The sequence below is a fragment of the Meleagris gallopavo genome, chromosome 14 (genome assembly GCF_000146605.3).
Source record: "Meleagris gallopavo isolate NT-WF06-2002-E0010 breed Aviagen turkey brand Nicholas breeding stock chromosome 14, Turkey_5.1, whole genome shotgun sequence".
Taxonomy (NCBI): Eukaryota; Metazoa; Chordata; class Aves; order Galliformes; family Phasianidae; genus Meleagris; species Meleagris gallopavo.
Window position 1 is genome coordinate 19,328,398 of NC_015024.2, and position 25,979 is coordinate 19,354,376.

General features: G+C 39.2%; 2 protein-coding genes across 8 annotated transcripts in view; one reads left to right on the forward strand and one right to left on the reverse strand.

Annotated features, from left to right (window-relative positions):
• The window catches only part of TMCC1 (transmembrane and coiled-coil domain family 1), a 100,036-nt gene that overhangs the window by 72,759 nt on the left and 1,298 nt on the right, over positions 1 to 25,979 (reverse strand). For 4 of the 7 annotated variants that reach the window (XM_019620262.2, XM_019620263.2, XM_019620268.2 and 1 more), the window contains exons 2-3: positions 8,368 to 8,426; positions 7,411 to 7,522 (exon numbers count right to left, since the gene is read on the reverse strand). The gene's annotated coding sequence lies outside the window, so the exon portion shown is untranslated. Of the gene's footprint in view, positions 1 to 7,410; positions 7,523 to 8,367; positions 8,427 to 22,346; positions 22,429 to 25,979 lie in introns of those variants that run through there. The other 3 variants (XM_019620258.2, XM_019620260.2, XM_019620259.2) reach the window with 3 other exon arrangements.
• TRH (thyrotropin releasing hormone) lies at positions 12,637 to 21,992 on the forward strand. Its single transcript, XM_031555631.1, has 3 exons — positions 12,637 to 15,798; positions 16,769 to 16,979; positions 18,251 to 21,992. Exons 2-3 carry the CDS (start codon positions 16,784 to 16,786, stop codon positions 18,829 to 18,831), a joined length of 777 nt encoding a protein of 258 aa, XP_031411491.1. The 5' UTR covers positions 12,637 to 15,798; positions 16,769 to 16,783; the 3' UTR covers positions 18,832 to 21,992.

Consider the following 25,979-nt stretch of genomic DNA (forward strand, 5'->3'; position numbering starts at 1 on the left):
AGCACCACCCCGAAGCCGGCAGGGCCCGGGGCGCGGAACGGACTCCCAGGCGGCATCGATCCGGCACGGCGGTAGATGTCAAAGGCAGATGCGAATATTTCTTAGACTCCAAATGTGTAAATGTGCTAAAAGGATTTAAGCGGATGGAAGGGATCAGCAGTTATCTAAGCTTTCACACAGACACGGTTATATCAGATCTAATACTAATTTACAGCAAATGTCGTTGTTTCCTCTGTTATCACACCTAGGCAAAAGATGGGATCTGTATTACCCCATTACCCAATTGTACCAATTACTTATTAAGACTTGCCAACAAATAAATTTGTTCCACACAAGGTACCGCTGAATCAAAATCAGGAAACCACAACTCCTGAGGAAGCGAAGAAGTCCCGAACAAAACACACGCCCTTGTTCTGCCACTAACGAAAGCTAATAGTCTCACAGAAAGGTTCGGCAGTAAGGTTAGCAGATGTGTAACACTGAGGTGAGTTAGTAAGAGTGCAGCATTCTGCTCTGCAGCTTTGAGTCAGCCCTGCCACGTGCAGCTCTGGGCTCTCCACCCCTTGGTGAGCAGCTGGCTTCACTGACAGCCTCTGAACAGCAGAGGGGAGCACACAGAAGCAGGCCACTGAAGACATTATTGATCCATTCACTAGAACGAGACATCCTAGAATGATGATGATCAACCACAGGGCTCACTTACTCAGAAAAAAAGGATCAATACTCAGTATGACAGCTTGGGAGCAATGATTTGGTGGCATGATAAGTTTCTCTCTTTATGACAGTGAGTACTAAACAACTTCCAGTTCTTACGTACTGAGAGAGGAAAAACACATTTACATTTCTCAGTGTAAGTAAAGCTTACCAGGTCTGCCACCTCACCGAGGATGAATGCAGAGAATGAAGTCTGTGGAGGACAGCAAGTGGATACAGCGCGCTCAATTACATTTCGCAAGGACTCAGTGCTCCTAGGCTTCACAAGAAAAATACAAGGCCTGTATATATACTCCCCTAGTTCAATTTACTGGTAAGAACCTCTGTGAGAATGAAACAATACTCTTACAAGAAGCAGCCAACTGTAAAGGGAGTATTTCATGAGAAATGCCGGGAGCACAGAAAGCAATAATCATGAGGTTGCAAATTTTAATGACTAATTTAAGTTTAGAATTGCCTACATAATGGCCATATCCCAAGAACTTTAGCCCACCTTCTGTTCTAAACCCTCCTATGTAGCAGAAATGTGAAAGCACAGCGACAAAAGCCAAAAGAACCAATAAAATCTGTAATTTCTATTTGTGCTGGAGGTTATGAAGTGTCTTTAAATAAAATATCACTTAGAAAAAGAAGCAATTAAATTGACTATCAGCTCTTTACACTGTTCTAATATCTTAGCACTGAACCTGCATCCATGGATGCTAAACTGACTTTCTCTTACGTACTTGGTTGGATATTGAGGACATAAAATATTTTTCTGGGGTTGTAATCAAGACTTGCCAACAAAGAAATTTGTTCCACACAAGGTGCTGCTGAATCAATAGGTAGAAGGCTGAAAGGAAATGTAACCTACCAGGGAATAAAGACACATTTGCAGGAACAATGTGTTGTCATTAGGTGTGATAATTGGGCAAATTGTGGCGTGATCTTAAAAGCCTCTGCTGGTTGTATTCCTTTGAGTGCATTACTCAATTAGGGGAAAGGTGCATTAGATATGCCTTACTTCATTCTACTTCTAAAGTGGAGCGCAGGTGTGGGAGAACAAACAAGTCTGCAATCCTTGCTTTGCAAATCAATTCTTAATCACTCAAGTTCTTATTTCCATACTAGATGCAACTTGTTGATATTTATTGCAATTTGCAATTTGGCAGCTCCCCTTTTGTAGTTCAAATGGGTAGCAGAGATTTTTTAAAGCTTTTAATTCCTGGCACTAGTGCTTATGGTTTATTTCAAGTAAAAATAAGTAGTTATAATGAGATACCGAACCAAAGATGGGATTAAGCCCTGCTGAAAAGTGAAGCAAGTTGTGCAGAGCTCCATTTCGCATCACCCCTGCTAGCGATTTACACTGTTTCTTTCTCGCTTTTTTTTTTCCAAAAATCTACCCTTAGAAATTATTTCTACCATCCTCAAATTGCAAAAGGGATGTTATCAAAGCAAGAAGAGTGCATGAAGAGAATTTAGATTTTCTTCTGATAAAAGAATGACTGCTAAAAAAGATTGCTTGACATCCACTCAGATAATTGGCATGCTGTTTTCAGACATCTAATAAAACAGCTCTGAGAGGGAGCTTATCAGCTCCTAAGAGGCAACTCTGAACAATCTAAGGACAAAAGAAAGCAAAGACATAGCTGTCTCCTTCCAACAACTAGCTGTCTCCCTCCAACATGAGTAACTGCCTTCTTGGTCATTGTGTTACTTCTGAGGAGGAAGAAAGGCTGGGATATGAGCTACCTGCAGGTGCCATGATCCATGTCAAAAAGAGAATCAGAATAGATGTCTCCTCCTGCCTGTAAACTACGGGGTGTTTGAGGTGCACTGCCAATGCTGCTGTTTTGTTTACTCTTCCTCACCTTACCCAGTGATGGATTGCTTTCCAAGGTGGGATCTGCACGGTCAGAGAATCTGTCTTGAGGTACAAACCACAATTATTACATGGGGTAGCACTATCATGAAAAAGTGCCCCAATTTCCCATTTGTGGAAATACTTATCTAAATTAAATGCTAATGCAACAATAATATTTACTGCACGCTTCACTGCTTCTTCATAGTTAAATGTAATTGAATTATGATGTGGAAGCATCCCATGAAAAACAAAGTCATAGAACAGACCCAGCAGCTCTGAAATTCTCTCTGGCAAGGAGTAATTAAATAAGCATTTGGGATCTTCCTTTTTTAAATGAGCAGATAACCTTTAATAAAATAAGCAAAGAACATAGCATAGTTTGTTGCAATCCTAGAATTAATTGCACCATATAAACAGGTCTTAATACACCAGAATGAACACAGAGTAAAAATGTCAGTCTTAGTCCTGGGAACGGCTAGTTCCATGCCAAAGAGTCCTGACTCTTCTTGATTCACCTGATCACTATGCTGAGCTGAATCCACTGGAGCCCAGCAGTTGCTACAACTTGTGCATGCGAGAACATGGGAAGAAGGCGCGACAATTCCTTGAACTAACATAACAATCTGAGAAATATCTGCTTAAATTACTGCTTAATAACAAGGACAGCAATCAAGTATTTTAGTTTTCTCATTGGTCCTTAGGCTCCCCTAAAGGTAGTTTCTAAATGTGATAGATACTCTAAGGAAAAAATCCTTCCCTAAGAGCACTCATAGCAATGTAAGGCTTGCCACCCAGCCAAACAACCCAATAAAATGCTGTCTCTGTTTAGTAGCTAAATTAGGAAGCTGGAGTGTTCTTATTTTCTAATCTCACCTGAGAAGTAGAGAGACTTAATTTAAAGACATTTTGTTCAGTCAGAAACATCTAAATGATCATTGATTGTTTTTCCTTAGCTGGATGTGTGAGTCTCTTTAAAGCAGAAACTGCTCATCATTTGTGCTCTGTCCCTGTTGCCAGACAGGCTAAAGGGGTTGTGTCAACATTTCTGGAATAAAAACCGCATTTGAACAAGACAAGCTTAAACTTCTGAGAATCACAACAATGGCCACTGACCCAAGATGAAGAACTTCAACTTCAGTCACTTTGCTTGGTTAGAAGCATCTAAAAGAAAAATCAATCCAGAAAAAATCCTTCTGCATTGACACTTCCCAGTAGCTGCACAGTTGAGTGTGTATCCTATAAGAGTGTGAGATTTGTTGATAATTAGAATTCAAAGTTATGAGGAGGTAGGAAGCAAAGATGCTTTGTGATGTGATCCAAGTGTTGTAAATGGAGATGATTGGAAATTTTTCCTCAAAAGTGCACTCACTCAGTGACATGAACTAATTTGTTGGAGCCGAGACACTCTATGTCACCTGTCCATCTGTGCTTAGCTCCACTCAGTGACGCTTACCTACGGCACTTCATCTAGTGCTGCAGGATATGGCATTCCACCACGTATATGCTCAGTGTCATGGGTTTAGTTCATCTCTAGCATTATGAAAGAAATAACATCATTGCATTTGATGCTTTACAATTCTCAGAGTAATCAAGTCAATTACAATACACTTTACTGCACTAGGAGGACTTCTATTACTTGATTTCTTCACCAGCATTCAGCTCAAATTTTATGCATTCTGATTTTATTCTTACATTTTCTGAAAAGTCATAAATACTCAGGAGTGTTTATAAAGCAGAATAAAATTTGGTTGTATCTAGCACCTCTTGCACTTGGGCCACATGCTTAGCTTCTCAAACTAAACAATTTTGATTCTTGTGACTCCTGTGCTCATTTTTTTTTTCTAAATCAGACACCCTTTCACAGTGCCAAAAGGAAACAGAAATGCAAAATATAAGTGCCTCTTAAGCAGCAGGTCACTGCAGGATCATCTCTGCTCTTAAATCTACAGTGCTTTACCAGTATTTCCCTTTACGCTATTGGAAGACCTGGCACACCCTGGACCTGGTGTGATGTGCTCATAGGAAGAAGTGATGATGGATGTTAAGAATTCTTCATTCTACAGAATTCTCTAAGCATCTCATAGTAAGATCAGAATCACTGCTGTCCAGCAGAAAAGTGACAAATGCATACATAAGTGAGGCCAAGGGCAGTGTGTTGGGTTGAGGCCCCCAAATTCTTTCCAAAGAATCACATTAAGGTGCAGAGCTGAACTGCCACAGATAGAAGAAAGTTTCAGTTGGAGATGTGAAACACTTAATATAAGCTAGTTGCAGTTAAGCTACATGACACATTCACATCTATCTAGAGGTGTTTCTCAGTTCCCCATTACAGACTGCACTGATTAATGCTACATACCTTCAAGTAAAAAAAATTGCTACGTGTCTTCTTTATTCCTATGACAATATGGAAGTATGACAGCTTATGGAATATCTCTGCTAAGGACCTGGCCCCAAACAGATCTAAAAGTGATTTTAATGAAGATGAAGTTACTGTTTTCCAATAAAAGCATAAGTGCCTGTAAAAGGTCAATAAGATTTACTCTGATATAAGCCTAGAGATCATTTGTTATTGAAATGACAAAAAGATACTGTGTCTATAAAGCAGAGAGAATGACCAATTACACCACTTGTTTACCAGGTAACCCTTGGCATTTCCATAATTTTCTTAAGACTTAAGCATTGCTTACACAATGTTAGCATGGAAGGCTCAGAAATAACCACCGATTACTGATGAAGCTTTCTAAAACATATTTCAAAAACAGTCTTCTTGTCCCTGATGAGCCACTTATTCTCAAAATGCCAAAATATTGAGTCATATTTTTCAGCAGTAGCTACAAAAACGTAAGAGTTATTGAAGTTTTAACTCTGCAGCTTCCATGACAGTTCTCTGAATCAAACCATTATTGAAATGTAGATCTAAAAAGGATTCCTAAGATATTTTTCATACTTCTTCCAATTGTAGGTCTATAAGCATTTTCCAGGGAAGATACAGATCATTACAGAACAAATTTATTAAAAGGACTGATTTTATTAATGACCTTTTACTCATCCTTTTGAAGTCATTCCAAACCCTGCATTGTCTCATACTACAAGTTGAAAACCACTGATGCAATACAGCTATCTCTACACCAAAGGACACGAAGATCATCACCATCCGCTCCAGGAATGCATTTCTAGAATTCTGTCATATCAGGATTTAGGTGCCAACATGAAACATTTTGAATTGGATAGCAGCTATAAACAAAGAAAGAAAGAGACGAGCACTAGTGCCTGGAGGAAGAGAAAGCTGTTTATGAAAATCATCAGTGGTTTGTAGAAAGAATGCTGAGAAACTGCTCATCTAGCTGGATTTTACATCATTGTTCTTGAGCCAAGAAAGTGTTCATATCACAAACAGTCACACCAAAGCTTCATGCAAGTCCACTCAAACACACCTTTCCTATTTACTGTTTTCTTGACAGAAATTTGCATGTCAGACCCACTGGGCTTTGTGAATTAAACTTGCTTTCTAAATACTTTTATCTTTTCCTGTCACCATCTGAGACTTTCAAAGCACTGCATAAAAATAAGGAGTCATGGCTTGCATCACTAGCCCTTGTTTGCAGCCACAAACAAGGAAACACAAAAATCAGGTATTTAAGGTTCAAATTTATTTCACTTATGAAAAGTCTGACTATGACTTTAACTATAGCTAGATTTCTGTCTTGATGCATCCCTGAGTCACAGAGCAAGTGAAGTGGGAGAAATAGAATATAGCTGTCCCAATCCCCAAACTTCCTTCCAACCAAATGTCCATACAGCCTCCCATCTTGATGCTTATAAAAATACACTAGCTGCTGTAGTTTTCACCTTCAAGCCATTCTTTAACTGAATGTAAATGCATCTTTGTTCATAGGCAGTTGCAGCTCACAAGGTCTGGGCTGCATATTGACAGAAGAGTTGAGAAGCATGTAGGCTTCGTGTTTCAGAGTCTTCTCAGCAGAAGCAGGTATGAAATGATTTAAGTAGCTTCTACTGTAAAGAGTTCACTCACTCAACTTCCCTTGTGATGCACAGTGTGCCAGCTGGGCAAAAGAGAAGAGGAAACCAAGAGATCACAGATTCCTAAAGTCTGTACTATTTCTGGCCTCAGCATGCATCTCATTGACACCTGCGCCTTTATTGTCTCATAAAGTTCAATGCCTATTATTTGGCCTACAGAACAGCATTAATTATAATCACTATTCCCAAAAAGCAGCTGAACACCCACTGAGTCTCACTTTGTGCTGTTTGTTTGCAAACAAACCCATTAAGCACCGGTGTAGAACTCTATTGTTATTACAGTGACTATGAAAGTTATTATAAAGATGCAAATTTCATAAAGGTTTGTCTTTTTATAACTAGTAGTACAATATGAAAACCATCTAACTTGAACAACATATTGTGCAGATCTTCCTTTTTTATCTTTGCCCCTAAGTCTCTTCGTTGTGTACCAAGCTTCACATCTAAATGACTTGGAACGATGGGCAGGGGAACAGTTCTAAAATGAGCACCTGTGAACTTCCCTCACCCTCTCCTAGGCAATTCTCTTGCCCTCCAAAGAAGGCACTCAATGACCTACTGTACTCTGCACAATCTTTAAACACATATTTGGAACATGCACATCTCCGAGTTGTGCTACATCTTTGGTGGCTTCTGTGGTTAACCAGGTACAAGACGCAGGCATTCTTGCTTGATTTCTGGCCACCAATCCATACACTTGACACAATGATGGCTTGAATTTTAAGTAACAACTTCCTGTTTCCCTGGTGCCATTTGTGATGGGTAGAAGTGATAGAATTAAAAAGCTACTAACTATTCTGTTTGCTTACAGGCTTTGAAGACCGGGTGAGGGAGAGGGCCTAACAGAAACTGTATCGCTTGCTGCTTGCTTAGATCTTCCAATAGAAAAGTACTTCTGGAGGAGTTCCTGTTGTCTTCACCCTGCAGGTAAGGCCAAGAAACCAACTTTCTAAACACTTGTCCTTATAAGTAGGAAGACCTCCTTGACAGAATCTATAATGACCCTCTTCCTTCTTTCAAATCCTTTTGAAACACTGAAGGGAAATTTACAAATTGATTATACCTAGCCCTGATTCCCAAAACCCTTGAAATAACATATTGAGTATGTGCTTATAGGCTGGAAGGCCAGCTGTACTCTGGGCCGCATCAACAGAGGAGTGGCAGCAGGACAGGGAGGGGATTGCACCCCTCTGGTCTATCCTTGTGAGGCCCCATCTGGAGTAATGTGTCCAGGGCTGAGGCCCCCAGTAAAAGAAAGATGTGGCACTGTTGGAGCAGGTCCAGAGAGCCATGAGAACGGAGCACCTCTCCAATAGAGACAGACTGAGAGTTGGAGTTGTTCAGTCTGGAGAAGGTTCTGAGGAGACCTCATTGTGGCCTTCCAGTACTTAAAGGAAACTTATAAACAGAAGAGAGACTGACTTTTTACACAGTGTGTCAGCGACAGGACAAGTGTGAACAGTTTTAAACTAAACAAGGGGAGATTAAGGTCAGATGTCAGAGGGAAATTTTACTCAGAGGGCTGTAAGGCCCTGGCACAGGTTGTCCAGAGAAGCTGTGGAAGCCCCATCCCTGGAGGTGCCCATGACCAGGCTGGATGGGACCCTGGGCAGCCTGAGCTGGAGGGAGCAAGAAGCCCACAGCAGGGACTGGGGCTAGTGGTAAGTTTAAGGTCCATTCCAATCTAAAACATACTCTGCAATTACGTTCAGTAATTTCATTCATACACTTGTAATGCATCATTACACTATCTGTATAGCACTTACCATAACAGGATTCTGATCTTCATTGTTGCAGCACCACAGAACGTTTAATGACATGTAACCTAGGAGATAAAGTGATCAATCTTAGTGTAGGAGCAGTAACATATAGTGAGCCAATTTAAGCTCTCAGAAAATGAGTAGACCAAATAAAATGGTAACTACTAAGAAAATAGAGACAAATCAGGAGCAGTTCATTAGTAACAGACCCATGCATAATGCATATGAACATCCACAGAAACAACAGTAAGGAAGGTTGTAACACTTGAACAACCATTATCCAATTTGGCTGCCTCAGCTGATACGACAGGCTCCTGAAATAGTTGGTTTTTAGTAAAATCAGATCCCTGTCCAAAATTCCTCTCTACATTTGATTCCAATTTGCACTTCCTATGAGAATAGCTGCTCTTGGGTGCTGTGTACAGGCAGGTAGAAAGGCAGCTGGCTTGTTGATGGGGTCCTGCCATTGGCCCCATTTCCCTTTGCTATCAGACCATGGTAGAGAGCTTGAGGGCAATGTTGAATCCTTAAAGCAAGACTCGAGATTGTTCTGTTGAATAATTCTCACCAGTGAATAGCTGCCTCCTATGGCAATAGCAAGCAACAAGAAGAAATAAAATTATTTAATTTTAAAGCCACAATATAAACATCCAGATTTTTAAAGAAAGATGTTCTACTATCAGCCACGAGGGCAAGTTCTGGAGCTTTCCATTCTGCTTTCACTCGGTCTCCTTATTCATGTTCCTGCTGTGGCCTCTAATCTTTAACCACTGGGCTCACACTGTGTATGTGAAATTTTCAGGAGCTTGTGAGCCCTGTATCTTTGATATGTGAACAAGCAGGGACCATCAGGTGGGATTTTCAAATATGCTGTGTTGATAACTCCCAGTGAACTCGACAGAAGGACTACATAGGTGAAGCTAAGAACTGGAAACGTAACATCCAAACCAACATTTCCAAACACTTCATGTCAAAGGCTAAATCTCTCACTGCATTTTCTCTTGCTCCCAAACTTACCCTCTTTCACACCCAATCGTGGTTTCTCTATCATAATTACGATTGTGTTAGCAACAAGGAATAGCACAGAAGAAACAAGTACATGACTTCCCTAATTGCAGTGGGGACTACTGACCTTTTTACAGACCCTCAACTGACTTTGCAAACTATTTGACAATGTCAATCAGGCTTGCTTCTTAAAAGGAAGCTGGATGACCACTGTTTCTGTCAGAGCACATGAAATATCATACAATCTCATATTTCTATACTTTTTATTTCTCCCAAACTGGAAAGCAAAATTTTGTCAAGGTATGCCAAGCTGCTGCTTTTTCCAAGGATCAATTCCCCACTTGGAACAAAACAAGGATCTCTTGAGTGCTGGAATTAGCAGCTATGAAAAAACAATAGACTGGGAAGCTGCTGGTTTGGGTATCTAGTGGCATGATCTTGCTTGTTTAATTAAATGATATTATTTGATTTGAGAAATCTTGGAATGTGTCTTGAACAAGAGACATGGCACAACAATATTTTTCCTAAAGATTTCCACTTTCTTCCCAAATCACAGGGTTCTTCTCAATGAGAAGACTATAGAAAAGACCCTGCATAAACATTGCTGAATTAATTACAAAATAATTACAACATTACAGTGAATCCATTGAGATCTTTAATTTCAAACTGCCTCCATCCCAGAAGGAACAAACTGTGAGTTAGACTGACTCTTAAGTATACAATTAAGCCTGCCAAGTTCTGATCCCATAATATGCTGCTTAGTATTGAACATCTATCAGTAAGCCAGTATGCAGGATTAATGTCATAGTAATTTGGTTTTGATTCCTCATGAAACTATAAAACAATTTAGCTGATATAAGCAACATGATATTTATAGTCCTTTCAGCAAAAGGTTTAATGCGAGGCAGGATACTTCCCCTTCCCTCCAATATAACAGCCTTCCCTTGCCTTTATAGATTCCAATTGGTGAGTGGAGCTCTGTGCATTCCATGTGGAATTTACTCAGTAATTCTATTAAAAGCTTCCCTTCACAGGAATTAATGTCCTCATCTCATTCACTACTCATTCATTACTTAAAACAGAATACCTGATCTCTGCCTATATTAAGTTTCCTCAAAGGATTTCCTATTTATTTCAAGGAATTCAGGAGACTAAGCTTCAACACTTCTGTGTTTGCAGAACTACAAAAATCTTAGTCTTAAAATTAAAACGAAGTTTTGCCATTTTTTTAAATTTTTTAAAAGGAGAATCATTTGAAAATATCAGAGCCTTCAAAGGAGGCCCTTTACTTCTATTCCTCACCATTTTCAGGTCGCACTTCAAATGACATTTAGGTTTAGCCAGTGAAGCTTCTAATGATTTCAGCAGTTTTCTAGGCCCATTCAGTCTACTAGCTTTAACTAAGAGCTCCCTCAAAAAAGGCCTTTGATCGAGTACCACCAATGCCTGCAGAAAGCAACAGCACCAAGACTGGAACCCAATACTGGAGGAAAGAGAGTCCACGGTAGAAGAGTTGCCTTCATTTCCCCTCCTAGATTTTATCTTCCCAAGTACTGTAATAAACGGAAAAAGTGTCATTAATCTTCACTGCTTGTGTTTTTTGGTAACCTACAACAAAGCCATCTGGGATGCGACTTTCTCTGCTGTCGACTCTCATGAAGCTCATCTAGTTGTACACAAAGGAGCATTTACACTAGTGCTGGCTCTGACAAGAGTGGGCTGCATTTCTGAAATTTCCAAGGGCTGCTCTGAGAGTAACGCCTCCTGTTTCATTACACTGGCCCATGTCGCCAGAGGCAGACAGGTGGTGCAGCAGTATTTTGGCAGCAGAGACTCAGTCTGACATGGAAGTGCATGCGAAGCAAAGGAGTGGAATTGAGTTCCTGCATGTGGAAAAGACAACACCCACTGCTATTCATCGACACGTGAACCAAGCAGTGGATGTGAGCACAGTGAGGGGTGGGTGCTTCATTTCAGCACTGGCAACAGTGGGTCACCTCTATTGGTGCAGATTTTTTTATTTTTATTTATTTATTTATTTTTACAAGCATGGTGTGCAGGCTCTGGTTCATGGTAGATGAAAATGCACAGCTAATGGTGGTGATTATGTAGGAAAATAGTGTGTTGTAGCCAGGAATGTGCTCTATCCAATGGTGTTATTGTGCTCTTTGTAGCTGTCCAGTCCAACCATTCACCTATCACAAATAATTCTCACTAAACCATGTTCCTCAACACAATATCCAAATGTTCCTTGAATAAATAGGTTGCTCTAAAAGTAGTACCTCCTATGTAGTTCCTGCATCATTAAATCTACTGAAAAATCTACCTAGGCCCATTAACTTAGCAAACACATTTAGAAGAGTATGTAGCTACACCTCTATGGAATCCTGCCCTCACACATAATTAATATTCATTACAAGATTCATAGGTTATAGTGTTTGTTGTAATATATTTCATTTTATTGACTATCATTGGAAAAAGCTGACTTTTTGGGGGGATGAGAAGTCCTTCTACAGTCCTTAGAACTGAGACAAGCTTTCATAGACAAACAGCTTTCTTCAAGCCTAAGAAAGGTTTCTCAGTATTCCTGAAAGTTTTCCTGACTTGTACAAGGGTATCTTTGCTCTAATATAGACTATAACAAGATCACTGCAGCTAAAACCACTTCAGCATTCTGATGTTATGCAAACCAGATGAAGTGATCTTATGACTGTCACAAAAGTACAGCATGTTGTCCACCTGCCAAGCAGACTACTCACATACTCCAATGTGTTTTAGAAGGATCACACAGGAAGAGAGATGTTCACCTGTTCACAATACCCACCCTCTTAAATCTTCTGATTAGTTCAATGCAGGGAATAAGCTGGGAGGAGCGATATAAAGAAGCTGCACATTTACATTTTCACCGAGAAAACAAAAGAGCTGATTTGCTTCTGATTTCCATTAGCAAATAACTCTCATTTTGCAATGCTATTAATAAGAGGAGGTTGAACAGAACAGTATGGACTTGCAGCCACTGCAAGAAGTACAGTTCAGTAAATAAACGAGAGGTTAGAATTTAAAGAAGTAGGATGCTAAAAATAAAGTAACGCACCTAATGATTGGAGTGCTTTAAATAGCCAGTGGAAGTATTTCTATCAGCCTAACACACAGATGTCAGGGAAGCAACACTTTAAATGAAATGTGACTTTTGATACACTAAGAAAAAATAATCTATTTTAGTAAAGGAATGCTTTAGCAAGTGTGTGACCTAGAGCAAACCACTTAAGCATTCAGCACCTCTCAGCAAAACTAGTAACAAATGCACTGGTAATTGGTACATCACTTTCACACAATTATCTTTTTATCCTATAGTTCAGTAAAAGATGAGCTGTCTCCATAGCAACTTCTAGAATTCAGGATTCCTAGAGGGATGACTGCATTAAAGTAGAATAATGTGCTTCAGTTACCTATCTCCAAATGCGACCAGAGCAAGGTGCCCCAGGAAAGATGTAAAAATATCCCAAACATTTTGCAAGAGTAAGTTTATAAAACAAGGAACTTCACCAGATACACAAGTTGAAGTTCAGTACAGCAGTTGAATAAGGGAGTTGTTCTTACATCATACACTTCTTATCTTGGGGAAGCAACAGAGAATAAACTACATGACAGATGCTAGCCACAACGTTTAGGTTTGTTCAAATCTTTTACGCTAAAAAGAATCGAGAAAATGTGATTAAATGAATAAAAAACTGTAACAAAGTGAGATTAAGGAACTACTCAGAATTTCAGACTTACTGAAGCCTTCAAACAATGCCCACACTAATTTATAGCTCAGTACATTCATTTTTTTAAGCTCAGGTGTGATACCATAAGAATTCTTAGGGAGTTATTACGCCCAGAAATGCAAAGCAACTAGGGTGAAGTGAATGCAATTCTTTATGAGGTTCACTGTGATACAACAGCAGCTCTGAAATCTATGGCATTAGCATTTGACTATATTGTAGGATACTGTAATGGAGAACAAGCCCTCACAGCTAGCCCAGAGAAATTTGGGAGTCAGGTTTTTTTCATGGATAGAGAGAAAGCAAACAAAGGTTAGATGGCAGACTGGGCAATGACTACGCAGTCTCATGCATTAAGCATCGCTGCATACCCATTAAAAGAGTCAGAAAGAGGTTTTTGCAACAAGCAGCTCCTGCTATATTCAAGCTAGAGCTACATATGCAAACCTATATACTGTCTAGATTAATTTCAGACTAGAGAACAGCATAAGAATTATTTCCAACTCATATTTAGAGATTGTGAGGATTTTCACATTGTGTCAGATGAAGACTTATGAATTTGTACTCAAAGTTTCCAAGCATAAACCTTAGCTATCCTACCATTTCTTAGTGGCCAAGAAATTCAATAAGTCAACTGCTGTATCACAAGTGCAACCTGACTCATTCACTCAGTGTGAAGATGAAACACATTCACATAGGAGACTATTTTTTAATATCAGATTCTTAGCTTTCCTTGAGTTAATTTGCTTATATGACTTTGTATATATGAAAGCGTGCCAGCTGTGTAAATTTCTCTTTTTCCCATTTATTTTTTCAAGAGCCATGCTTCAAAGGACAAGAGGATTTTTTTAAACTCAACTCAGCATGTAGATACTTTAAACTCAGGGAAAAAAATTCTAAGGCTAGCCCTAGTTAAATTAAAGGAAAAGCATGGCTGCTTTCAGTGGACTTGATCAGGCATTTGGTTAGGACAAATCAGGGGCTAAGACAGCTATTGGCTTCTTAAGTGTGCAAATCTGGTATTAAGATATTTAAAGTACTTTCCAGTATTCTTTAGATTCCTGGGAAGTCCCAACTCTCTGCCTAAAACTAAAAAAACCACAGGAATTGTCCCTGCAGGAATCTTTGCTTTGAATTAGGGACTATCAGTTGTCCAGTCAAATATATTCCATTTTTAGTATAACTGTTGAAAATACAGTTCAAATCTCTAGCGTCAGTGCAAATCTGGAACAAGTACACTGACAGCCATGACTATCCTCAAAATACAACAGTTTAATTGATATTAAAAAAAAATTATATACAATTTCTGATACTTTTTCTCTAAGATATTAAGACAAAATTCAAGAGAAGACATTCTCATGGAAGAATGCTGAAGTAACAGCTTCCCCTGAAGCCACTCCAAAGAACTGAAACTCCAAAGAACTGAAAACAAGGCTCTTATTGTGTGTTTTCTGTTCCATCACTTTAAGTTGAATGGGGTAAGGGGAAAAAGGTCTGTAAGATGATCACTTTCTGTTAAATTCATATTACTAATGAGTCACTTTGAAAACAGAACAACTAATTTCATTCCTTTTTAGTCTTATTATGGGGTATTACCACTGTCTGTACAGATGCAAAATGGTGCCTTTGCCTACACTCTGCATTTGTTACCAAACCATAGCTGGAACAGTGAAATTGCTACAATCCTGCGGCCAAAGAAAGATATCACTATGGAGATTTTCACTCCTTTTATGCATTACAGAAGATGCCACGCACAAGTTTGCTCTGCAAGCCAGCAAGAGCCCACAAGTGAGACGAATCCTGCATTACTTCCATGTATGAGCAATCTTTATTTCAGTTTTATTCCTAAGTATGGATTTTTCCAAGGAATCCCTAGCCTTGTATCTGCATCTCTAGCATGTTTTTAGTAGCACTGAGTAGAAGAATATCCTAAAAAGACAGGTTAGAGAAGGAGTCTTATTTCCAGTTACAACAGCATAAAACTTTTTGAAACACACAGCAGCAACATAGCTATGCTTTAATATCTAATGCTGCACACTCCATATTTTAGTAGGCTGCTTATGGAAATCTATGCCAAGAAAAAATGAATTGTAAGACAGAAACTGTTCAGTTCCTTTAGAGTAAGAACCCATGGTATAAATTTAAAGATAATCTATTATATTTTTCATTTTATTTCTTAGCTTGATAAACTCTCTTCGCATTTATTCTGTAGTGCTCATGTTATAGAAAATACCTAAGCTTCTGCCCATAAAGAAAAAGAAAAAAGCCTCCCTTCTTCTATGCTAGTTTAAATAAAATCCAACACAGTCTCCTTAGAGAATGGAATAGCAGTAAGTTCTGTGAGTCCAGTACAGATATAAGAAGGTCAGCAAGTAATCATCAGAGTTTTAAAGTGCACGGAAAACGCAGATCCCTGACATCAATGAAAAAAGAAAACACAAGAAAAGAAAAAAAACAGCAACACACATCACCTACATTACCTCACAGCTATTTGCATAAGGGTCCAGAGGCAGTATAAGTACAGAGACACAAGCTATCCAAAGAGAACTTAGCAACGGTTCTATTGGATGCTGCCTGTTTCTGTAGCAGAAGAGCAACTTTGAAGCTCAGATGTGCAAACAGCTTTAAAGGCAGATGCATCCAGCAAAAGTCTAAAACTACAAACCAGGTAATCAAATCATTTCCTTTTCAGCCGATTCTAACTTTCCTTCTAAAGATTGCTCTGAGTCAAATAGCCTATGTAATAATCTCAGGGTTGTAATCGTCTGTTTTAAAAATGCACAGAACTTCACAACACTGTGCATTTATATTCTTTATGCTTTATGTTAAGCTAAATGACTTGTATGGTAATATTAAAGATATGTTCCATTCTGTTGAAGGAACTCCACTTACTGGAAAATAAATCAGTGGTAAGTGCCTTAGAAATTTCAGCTTTAGCTGGAAGAAATAGACAAACACTTGTTATCTAGGCAAATAGTAATAGAGAATATGATGATTATTATGTGTCTGAAAAATGTGTGATGGTTTCCTAATGAAAGAAATCTCTGTAGCTAACACAGCACGGCTATCTTCTTAAGCAGAAAAAAAAAATAACGTATCTATCTATCTATCTACAAGCAGTTGCTTCAAATGCACAGAAACAGAGATTTAAAAACTAACAGGCTACTGAAACCAGGCTTTATCTGAAGGCAGAATGCAAGTGCTGTAAATCACAGCATCATTTTAAAAGGAACCCATCGCAAAGGAATTGCCTGGTGGGCTTTGTCAGCGCAAGGATACATCTGTGCACCTCATGCATGGCAACAGTTAATACAGTCTTTAAGAGGGAAATTATTTTTGCCTCTTTACAAAAGAAAAAAGAAAATCTCGGCTTTCAAATTATCTGTACAACATGAAGTTAGATGTTTAAAGTGTTAATTTATACATGTAAGAAAAAAAATGAACAAGTGCCTGGTTTCAATTATGAGGAATTTACATATTATTGGAAGAATATAACAGAAAACAGGAGGGATCTTCATAAGAGTCTTCAGTCCACATGGGAGTGACAAATTTCTTTTTCAGTGTCTGGAATCATGGTCATTATTGCTAGACTTATTTAACGCCATCCTCCTCTCCCATTGTTCTCTCTCCCATGGAAGTTGCAGGAAATCAGAATGCCATCTATCCAACTGCCAGTGCTACTCCTTTGCCTGACCTTGTCTGGCGTTTGCCTCAACGGCAGGCAGTCCCCTCCAGAAGTAAGAGAAAAAATGGGAAGAAGTTCCCTGGATGACATCCTGCAGAGATCTGGGAGCCACATGCTTCAATCTGCCGTCAAGAAACTTGAGAAGAAAGAAGAGATGAATAAAGGTATACATAACACTGGGGACATCCCTCTAGAAACACTGGTGTACTCCTTGGCTGAGATTATTAGTCAGTGTATTTATGTATTTATTTCCCAGATTCCCAGTATACATTTGTTACTCTAACAAAGGGAAGGAGATGGGCATACAAGGCTGTTGTAATACACTGACACAGTTCTCAGAAGAGGCTTTCTTCTCTAAGATCTCCCAGCTTAAGCAGTACCACAGCATTACTGTAATCTGCTGTATGAAAAACAAAAAACAAACAGAAAAAAAAAAAAGGTAAAAGCCTGCCACAGTATCTGCCTATCTTTCCTAAGGAAACCCTAAAAGGACTTGTGGAAGACATTCCCCACTTTTAGACCTTGTACCTAATGCTAACTGGGAGTTAGGAGCACTCCCATTCACCTATTGCCTCAACCTTCAAGCTTGCACACTCCAACAAAGATGGGCTTTACCATGGCTGGGAATGTAGAGGCAGCACTAGTGTCAGTCCCCACTTGACAGCTTGCAGGTGCTCTTTTCTCACCAGTCACAGCACTGGAAGCAAATCAGGCTCAGTGGCAAGCAGCAGCACCAAGGGCTTGCCACCAAAGAGGAGCACAGAGACCTTGAAGAGTGGGAAGAGGAGCTGGCCTCAAGTGCCCATGGAAAGAGACTTCCTCCCTCTTCACATGAATGCTGAGAGTTTGTGACATCAAATTAAGATCTGAAATATTAAGCAGAGCTTAAGAATAAGTAAGAGATACCAATAGAGTTAAGAATAAGTTAGAGATACCAATAGAGTTAAGAATAAGTTAGAGATACCAATAGAGTTAAGAATAAGTTAGAGATACCAATAGAGTTGGAAATACTGACTTTGCATTCAAATATACACATTCCTGCTTCTACTCTTATCTCAGCCCTACCTTTTCTCTATCTCATGCTGATGTCTAGCTTCTCCTGTGTACTACTGCAGCTGATCTCTGCCAGCTGCCCAGTATCTTCAGCTCACCTCATTTCAAATCAACACACCAAGCTTTGTTATTGCATGCATTCCCACTTTTTTGCAGCTAGTTCCTAACACGTTAATCCATCCTTAGTAAAAATGGGTCAGAATTGTTTTGACAGAGGCCATCCAGAGTGATCAAACTCAAGACCACTGTTAACAATGTAATTAAATGCATATAATGAATAGCAGATTATGATCTGACATTTTAGTACTCCACAGACTCGCACTTCAAGTTCTTTAGTGAGGATTTATAGGGGTTAATTAACATTATTCTTCTCCTTGGACAGAATTAAATGTGCCTCTGCCACAGTGGCTTTCAAAAAGACAACACCCTGGAAAAAGATACATAAGTGACCTAGAGAAGAGACAGCATCCTGGAAGAAGAGATGTTGAAGAGGCGGCATCTTTTGGAGACATTCAGAAGAGACAGAATTTAGGGAAAACAGAAGGCTACCTTGCCAACTACCTGGAGCTGAAAAAGCGACAGCATCCTGGCAGAAGGTCACTGTGGGACCAGTCCACTGACATCTCTAATTCACAGCTAACTTACTTAAATGAGTTATCCAAGAGGCAGCATCCAGGCAGAAGATACCTGATGTATAAGCACCAGCATCCTAGCAAGAGAAGCTGGAATGATGAGCTAGACCTAGGTGATCAAAACTGGGAGAAACACCAGAACTTTGGAAAAAGGAACAGGGATTCTGACAGCCCAGATTATGCAGGTCCCTGTGACCTTCAGCAGTCTGCCATTTGTAACAAAGGTAGCTGGTTGCTTGACTTAGCAGAAAAATTTAGTAAAGAGAGGTTAGAAGAAAAGCGTCAGCACCCAGGAAGGAGGTCAGCATGGGAGAACGAAACAGAGGAATGAGAAAGCAATTGTTTATCATTTGAATATGGTGAAGTAAAATGACAGAACACTAAAAAATTATATTTATTCCCTTCTGGCTTCCTGCTGCTGACCTCCAAACCTATCTTTCAGTGATTGAGTGTCCTCATTTAAACCAGTGGTTTTGTCACACACCTGAAGTAAAGGAACTGGGAAGCACTCAGCTGAATGGCCTAGGTGAGTAGTGAGTTTTCACCTCACTCTGTGAAATTAAGAGTAGTCAGTTCCTTTATGGGCCTAGAGACTAGAATATTCACGTTATGTATGAACTACCACAGGCTCTTTAATATCTGTTCTGATGTTACTACAGTAATTACATCATTTCCTCTCGTGTCAGTGAAATCAGTACATAATTGGGGAAAAAAAAGAGCATATGCAAACGTTTTCAAAATGAAACTGAGTGGGCTTTCAATTCTAAATGATATGTTAATGAGACCTCATATGCATTACAATCTATCCAAAATAAGAACTGAACAGATAAGGAGACTGCTCCAACTGCAACAGATAAGATGACTGGCTTCATACTTCGACTTGGAACTGAAAAACAAAAATTTCATATAGGAAGGTGCAAAGGGTTAATGCATCCCAGAGCAACTCAATCTCCCAGTTGTGACTTTGGCTGTGTACACCTCACCTCAGAGCCCCCATCCTGATGTGTTAACATTTCAGTCATTCTCCTTGAAATATGCCTTCTCCTTAGATATATAAAATGGAAACAAAAAGAAAATCCTTTCTTCTGACACGATTTCTGATTTCTCCCCTCTCAAAGGAATGTTTTCCCTTCTGTAATGACACTCACAAAAGTGTTTATTTGATATAAAAGATTCAACAAACATAAAAAGTAAACTCTGTGTCCTTACTGGTTGTGCAAGCATACTGTAATAGAGAGAAAAAAAACAATCCAAGCTAAGTCAAAATAAATAAATGAACACTAGGAGATACTTTTCTAGGTAGAAGCTTCTTGCATGCTGGTCAGCCTTTGTTTACTACCTGTATGACACACGGGAACAGACACCCGGGTTAAGCCCGCAGACATTTTGTCACCCAGTTCATAAGGAACTTCAGTTGTTTGAGTCTGGTCTTGGCAGGCAAAACTGGTTAGAAGTAGACTTGTTTTAAACAAAAGAAAGCTCAACTGATCTATGCTGCTCAAACCTTCTGAGTTCCATAACATTTTGCAACTTAGTTATACAGCAAGTCATGCTAGCAGGCAAATCACTGGAGAGGAAAACGAGAATTCAGTGGTCTTGGGACACACGCTTGATAGATGGCTTTGTTATAGCTGAGCTTTACTAGATGTGATTGATTACTATGCACGCACACATGCGCATCTCTTAGAATTGTATAAACAATCATTTATTTGAAATTAAAATACCTCTATATGTATTTGCATGGTCTGCAAACACCAGTCTTCTGTGTTTTGTTCAAGGTTTCTGTTTTAAAGAGATGTCATTATGTGAGGTACGTACTTCATGCACTGTACTAGCAGTAGAGAGAACAAAAATTACAAGTCTGATTTCCTGTTCACAAGTCTAAACACAAGATCTACTGATTTTTTGCAACTAATGCATATTTATTGCAAATTGAGAGTTATTCACATTATTTTCCTGTACATTTAAGTAGGTTACACCATGTCAGTATTTCACTAGAATGTTCTCTTCTCATAATGATCTCTTTCAATATCATCAAGGCATGTGAAATACCTCCAATGTTCTTTCTAAAACTGATTGCTTCCTCACTCTGTCTCAGAGCACTTCCTCAGCTACAGAAATCAGTGATGCCAGTGGGCTTAGCTACCTTGAAGAAAAATAATTAACCACATCAGCAAATTTGACTGAAGTTACGTGCTTCCATGCCGATCAATGCCCAGCATGGCCTATCAAACAATTTCTAACTCTAGAGATAATGCATTGTTTGATATATGACAACTGGCAGACCTCTTCTGTGGACAGGGGCTTTCTAATTAATGAACGCAAAACAAATCCTCTGAGGGGTGAGATGGGAGCATACTGTACTGTCTGAATTTCTTCAGCATATTTTCACTGTAAGGTGCCTTTTAAAACATTCAGGTTTCATTTCAAAAGGGAAGAAAAGATTTATCTAAAGAATACCATTTCATATGCAATTTCCTGCAAGGAATGAATGCTTCTTAAACATCAAGAAAACTTGGTAGTACTACACAATACCACAATGCTTGCTAAAAATATGTATAAAATAAGGGGAAAAAAAACAGGAAAAAAATAATTACCAAGTGAGTAAATAGGCAATAGCAAAAATGCATAACAACATCAAGATTGTGCTTGCAAGACAGAAATGCTGTGGAATGGCTAAACAAAAGCCAGGGTTGAGGAAGGGAGAGAAGGGGGACTGCCTGAGATCACAGTTGTTATAGTGCAGCTGCAAACAGCCGGTTTGTCCTGCTTGGTTTTGCTCATACAATCTGCCATCCTGAGTAAATCACCTATGAAATTTATTACCAATAAATCAATCAATTATTAAGAAGTGTGTTCTCTCAGTGTTGTTAGCAAAAGCAAGCACAGATGATTTTATGCAAGTCTATTTTTTCCAACAGCTGTACTTTAGGCTCTGAGTGCTTCAGTGTATACAGAACTGCCATGTTCAAAAGCTATCACTCTGACAGTTTTGAAGGAATTGATTTTATTGGTTTTGAGCTTTTTCCCCTCCCAAAAGCAAAATCTGATAGGATTTTACAGTAAGTAAGATTTATCATTACTTCATAGAATCATAATTATTATTACATCTGCAATTTCTAAAATCTCCCTTAATTTAGAACAGCTTGTCTGGCTGGAAGCAGCATAATGTAAGCAGATAGACACGAGGAGAGCTCTGACCTATTTCAACTACTTTCCTAAAGTTTCACTTCTCTAACAAAACATCTTTGGAAAATGACACTAACACTCCCAGAGGTTCCTGGGCATACGTAAATAATCCCCATCCCAGCTGTTGAGATGCTGAGCAGTTGATTACAAAAGAACAGTAAAAGAGTCTTCAGAATGAGCTTTGTTTTCAAAAGGAGGGGAAAGTTGGAGTGAACGTACTGTACAATTAACATTTCCTTCTTTTTTAACTGCTCTGACCGTTACTGCTCTATTCCCCCCCACACACTTAGCAGCCTTGACCTCTTTTGCTAAACCATTGTAATTAGCTCATGCTGAGTGTTTCCAAGGGAACGTACCCTTTATTACTAAATTATTACTACTTTTAATGACTCTTACTTGGAGAAAGTTTGTTCTTAAACTTAACACCATAGCTGAAGCAGAGTCACTACCTGAATGGTAGCTCAGCTAACACTAACCTGCCAACCAAAATTTCAAGGTACCCGTCAGGACAGTGCTATGAATAAAAACTACATAAAAAGCAGTCATAGCAATTGAACAGATCAATACAATGGGAAAGATGTTAACAACAAGGGCGAGATGATAAAAGGGCTGGCACAATAGAGAGGTGCTACGAAGGAAGGGAATTAGATTGCTCACCCGCATCAAAGGATTCTAGGTTTGCAGTGGAAAGCTTCACCAAGGAAGAACCTCCAGGCAGAAACCCTCCTCCCCTGGCAGAAACCCTTCTCCCCTGGCAGTCAGCCCTTAAATGAGCTCTAAGAGAGGTGCAGCCAGGCTGTACCCCTTCTTCTCACACAGCTGAATTGCCTTCACCTGTGCTCCCAGAGCTGACTCAGTCCTCTCCCCAGCTGCTCAATCAGAGGTTCAGGCTGTGACTCAACAGTTCCCATAGAGCAATCAAGTGGAGAAGCACAGCAGAAGGGGTGAGGCCAGTGAGTACAGCCTGAACGCAGACATGACAAAAAAAGATGTAGAGGGGGGTATACTTGCTTTTTGGAAATAGATACGTGGATGGTATTCACTCAAGTGCTAACGCCCCACTTTCAACAGAGCAGAGTGAAGACCCCACTCTTATGGGGAAACAAGGAAGGATTCAGGTTGAACATGGAGGTCTCTGATAAAAATAGATGGAGAAGTTCCTTGAGAACACTATTCACTGTTGAGAACACTATCTACAGCTCCCTCACTGAGACAATGCATGTCAGATACTAATCTGATGCATTAATCTTAGCCAGAAGGCAAAGACAGCTCTCGAGTTCATTGCAGTCACTTTCATTTGAGCTGACACTAGTGAGCCAGACAAGAAAGCTGGCACAAGAAGTGCTTGGTGACATGAGTAGCACCTTCCTCTGCTACTCACAGGTAACAAAACATTGTGCCTTCCTCATGTTCACATGAACAGAAAAGATGGCAATCTGGTCTGAAGAAGGGCAAAGCTGGAAAACACACAAATACTCCTGCAAAATGGGATGGAGGTAAACCAGGTATCAATTTGCCATATCAGAGGAATTTAGTTTATTGCCATCATTAATGGATATCCTACCTGAATGTAGGATGATTGTAGAATGTAGAATGAGTATGACTCAGTACAAACATTTTAATAGATGAAAGATATATAGAAAACGTGAAATCATGAGAAGCAAAACAAAGGATAGGATATATGAAATATGATTGTTTTAAAGAAATTTTCACAGAGAAATGTATGCTTCCACCATCAGTTCCCTTTTGACTCTGAAACCACTACTGAAGTGTGAGATGCCTGAAGAAACTATTGTAAAAAAAGAAGAGGGGGAGAAGGAGGAAGACAAAAGAAAAAAGATGACAAAAAATAGAATGAGACTGTACAAAAAATTCTCAGAGACAAAGCAATTAAGAAAAAAACCAAGCATGCCACTAGGAGAAGCTCTTTGGCAGGTTGTGTTGAAGAGGATATCAACAGCAGCCTTGCTAAAGAATCACAAATCATTCATTGTGAAGCAGCCTCTTCCTTTTGTGAAGCAACCAGGTAGCAGTGAGAAGGTATTCCACTTACTTCAGATGTGCTGCTCAAATGGGAATTGGTTCCTAAACAACTGTGTAGGCAAAACAAAACAGAGGCAGCCCAGTGTGGGCCTCCTTGAAATCTGAAATGAATCTCAAACATTATCTAGACATTGTGGTGTACAGATCCTACAGTTACAACACTAAATAAAATATAAACACAGTGGAATTCTGATTTTTCTGCTTCTCTTTATAATGTAGCTGCTCTATTTAAAATTGTGCCATTCCACAACACTCAATACCAATAGGCCAGAATCTTCTGCTGTGTCAAGGGAGCAGATAAATTTGTATGGACAGCAGGCCTGCTGGTACTGAAGCAGTTAAAAGGCACATCAGGTAAACAGGGCTCAACAATTATTCAGCTGCAGCTCTCAGAAATCATCACACTGACAATTTTAATTGATGAGTCTGTAAACACAGGAAAATCATAGTTTTGGCACAGAAATATAACTCCTATCATCCCTTTACAGACTAATTAAACAAGTACTCTTTCTATCAAAATGTTTACTATAAGGCAAACTGAGCACATTGAATATATGAGGTTCATTAAAATTAACAGATTTGCTATCCTTTTATTTCTCTCAAAAAAACAAAAAAAACCCCAAAAAATCCACAACAAAAACTTTAGTTTAGATCCATCTAATCAAAACCAACCAAACAAAAATACTTCCTCAGATAAATGAAAATCAAATCATTTTGCATTACTGAAAATATTTTGTACTACCCATTTCAATTTTAGAAGGTTTACTTTTTCTTTTTTTTCCAATTTATCATTAAATTACAAAATTGAATTTAGGCAAATTTCAAAACAGAACTTCCATTTAGATTGAGTAGTTGTTTAGTTCAGGGCATGGGAAGTTCTTGGGAAGATGATTCGTTTTTCTACTCTTTGCTTCTGCCTCAAAGGCTATATTGAACTCAACATCATAAGTTTTCAGATAGAGTAAACTTTTTTTTGTCAGTAAGAAAGACTATCATGCAAAAATGCTTCACTGCATTTCTTAAGAAGCAGACAGGAATTATAAAGAATTTACCTCTCTTATGCTGTGATCAGATTCCATTATTTTACATTCCAAATTCCACTGAAGTTATTACAAGAAGTCAAAGAACATAAGAGAACCCAACTGAAATGTATTTCTAACAGGACTGCTCTACAGCTACAGGGCTGACAGTTTCCATCTTCTCACTCTCCTCTTGGATATTAGTAGCAATGGCCAAATTAGCACCAGACCACGTCCTAATATTCACCATAGTAGGTATTACAACAGCTCATTTATGCCATCACAAACGAAGATTATTCCCTACCACTTCCTTGAAATTTTGTTTTGGGAATGGATACCACTCAACACATCACTACACCTGTTGTGCTAACTTTCTATATTGCTTCTATAAATCTCCCTAAGAGACATCCTATGAGAGTTTCTCTAAAAGTGTCTCATACTTCCATAAAGATCCAAATCCTTTTAGACAGATGCAGTCAGTTAATGGGAAGTGAGTTCCTCAGAAAGTGCTAAAAATAATTTATATGCATAAATATGCAAACAGCATTTATGTTTCAAAGTGTTGAATGAAATTCCCCTTTTCAAGAATGACCTACACAATATGGTGTTTTATCTGTTATTCAAAACAATTAAGTTTAGTGAAATTTCATCTCAAAGGCATAACATGCGAAAGAACACAATTAACAAACTAAAGACTCAGTGAAATGTTTGATTTGTAATGAACATCTCAGCACATTACCTTACTCATCACAACTCACTGCAGCCAGCCCTTGTTGCTGTGCTGTTTGAATTCAACATTAAGCTACTAGACTTTAATCATTGTATTTCACAGAATCACAGAATTGTAGGGGTTGGAAGGGACCTCTAGAGATCATCGAGACCAACCCCCTGCCAAAGCAGGTTCCCTACACCAGGTCGCACAGGTAGGCGTCCAGGCGAGACTTGAATATCTCCAGAGAAGGAGACTCCACAACCTCCCTGGGCAGCCTGTTCCAGTGCTCCGTCACCTCACCGTGAAGAAGTTCTTACGCACATTCGTGCGAAACTTCCTGTGCTGCAGCTTATGTCCGTTTCCCCTCGTCCTGTCTCCACGTACCACTGAAAAGAGACTGGCCTCACCGCTATGGCCGCCACACCTCAGATATTTATAAACCTGGATCAGGTCCCCTCTCAGTCTTCTTTTCTCAAGGCTAAACAGACCCAGTTCACTCAGCCTTTCTTCATAGGG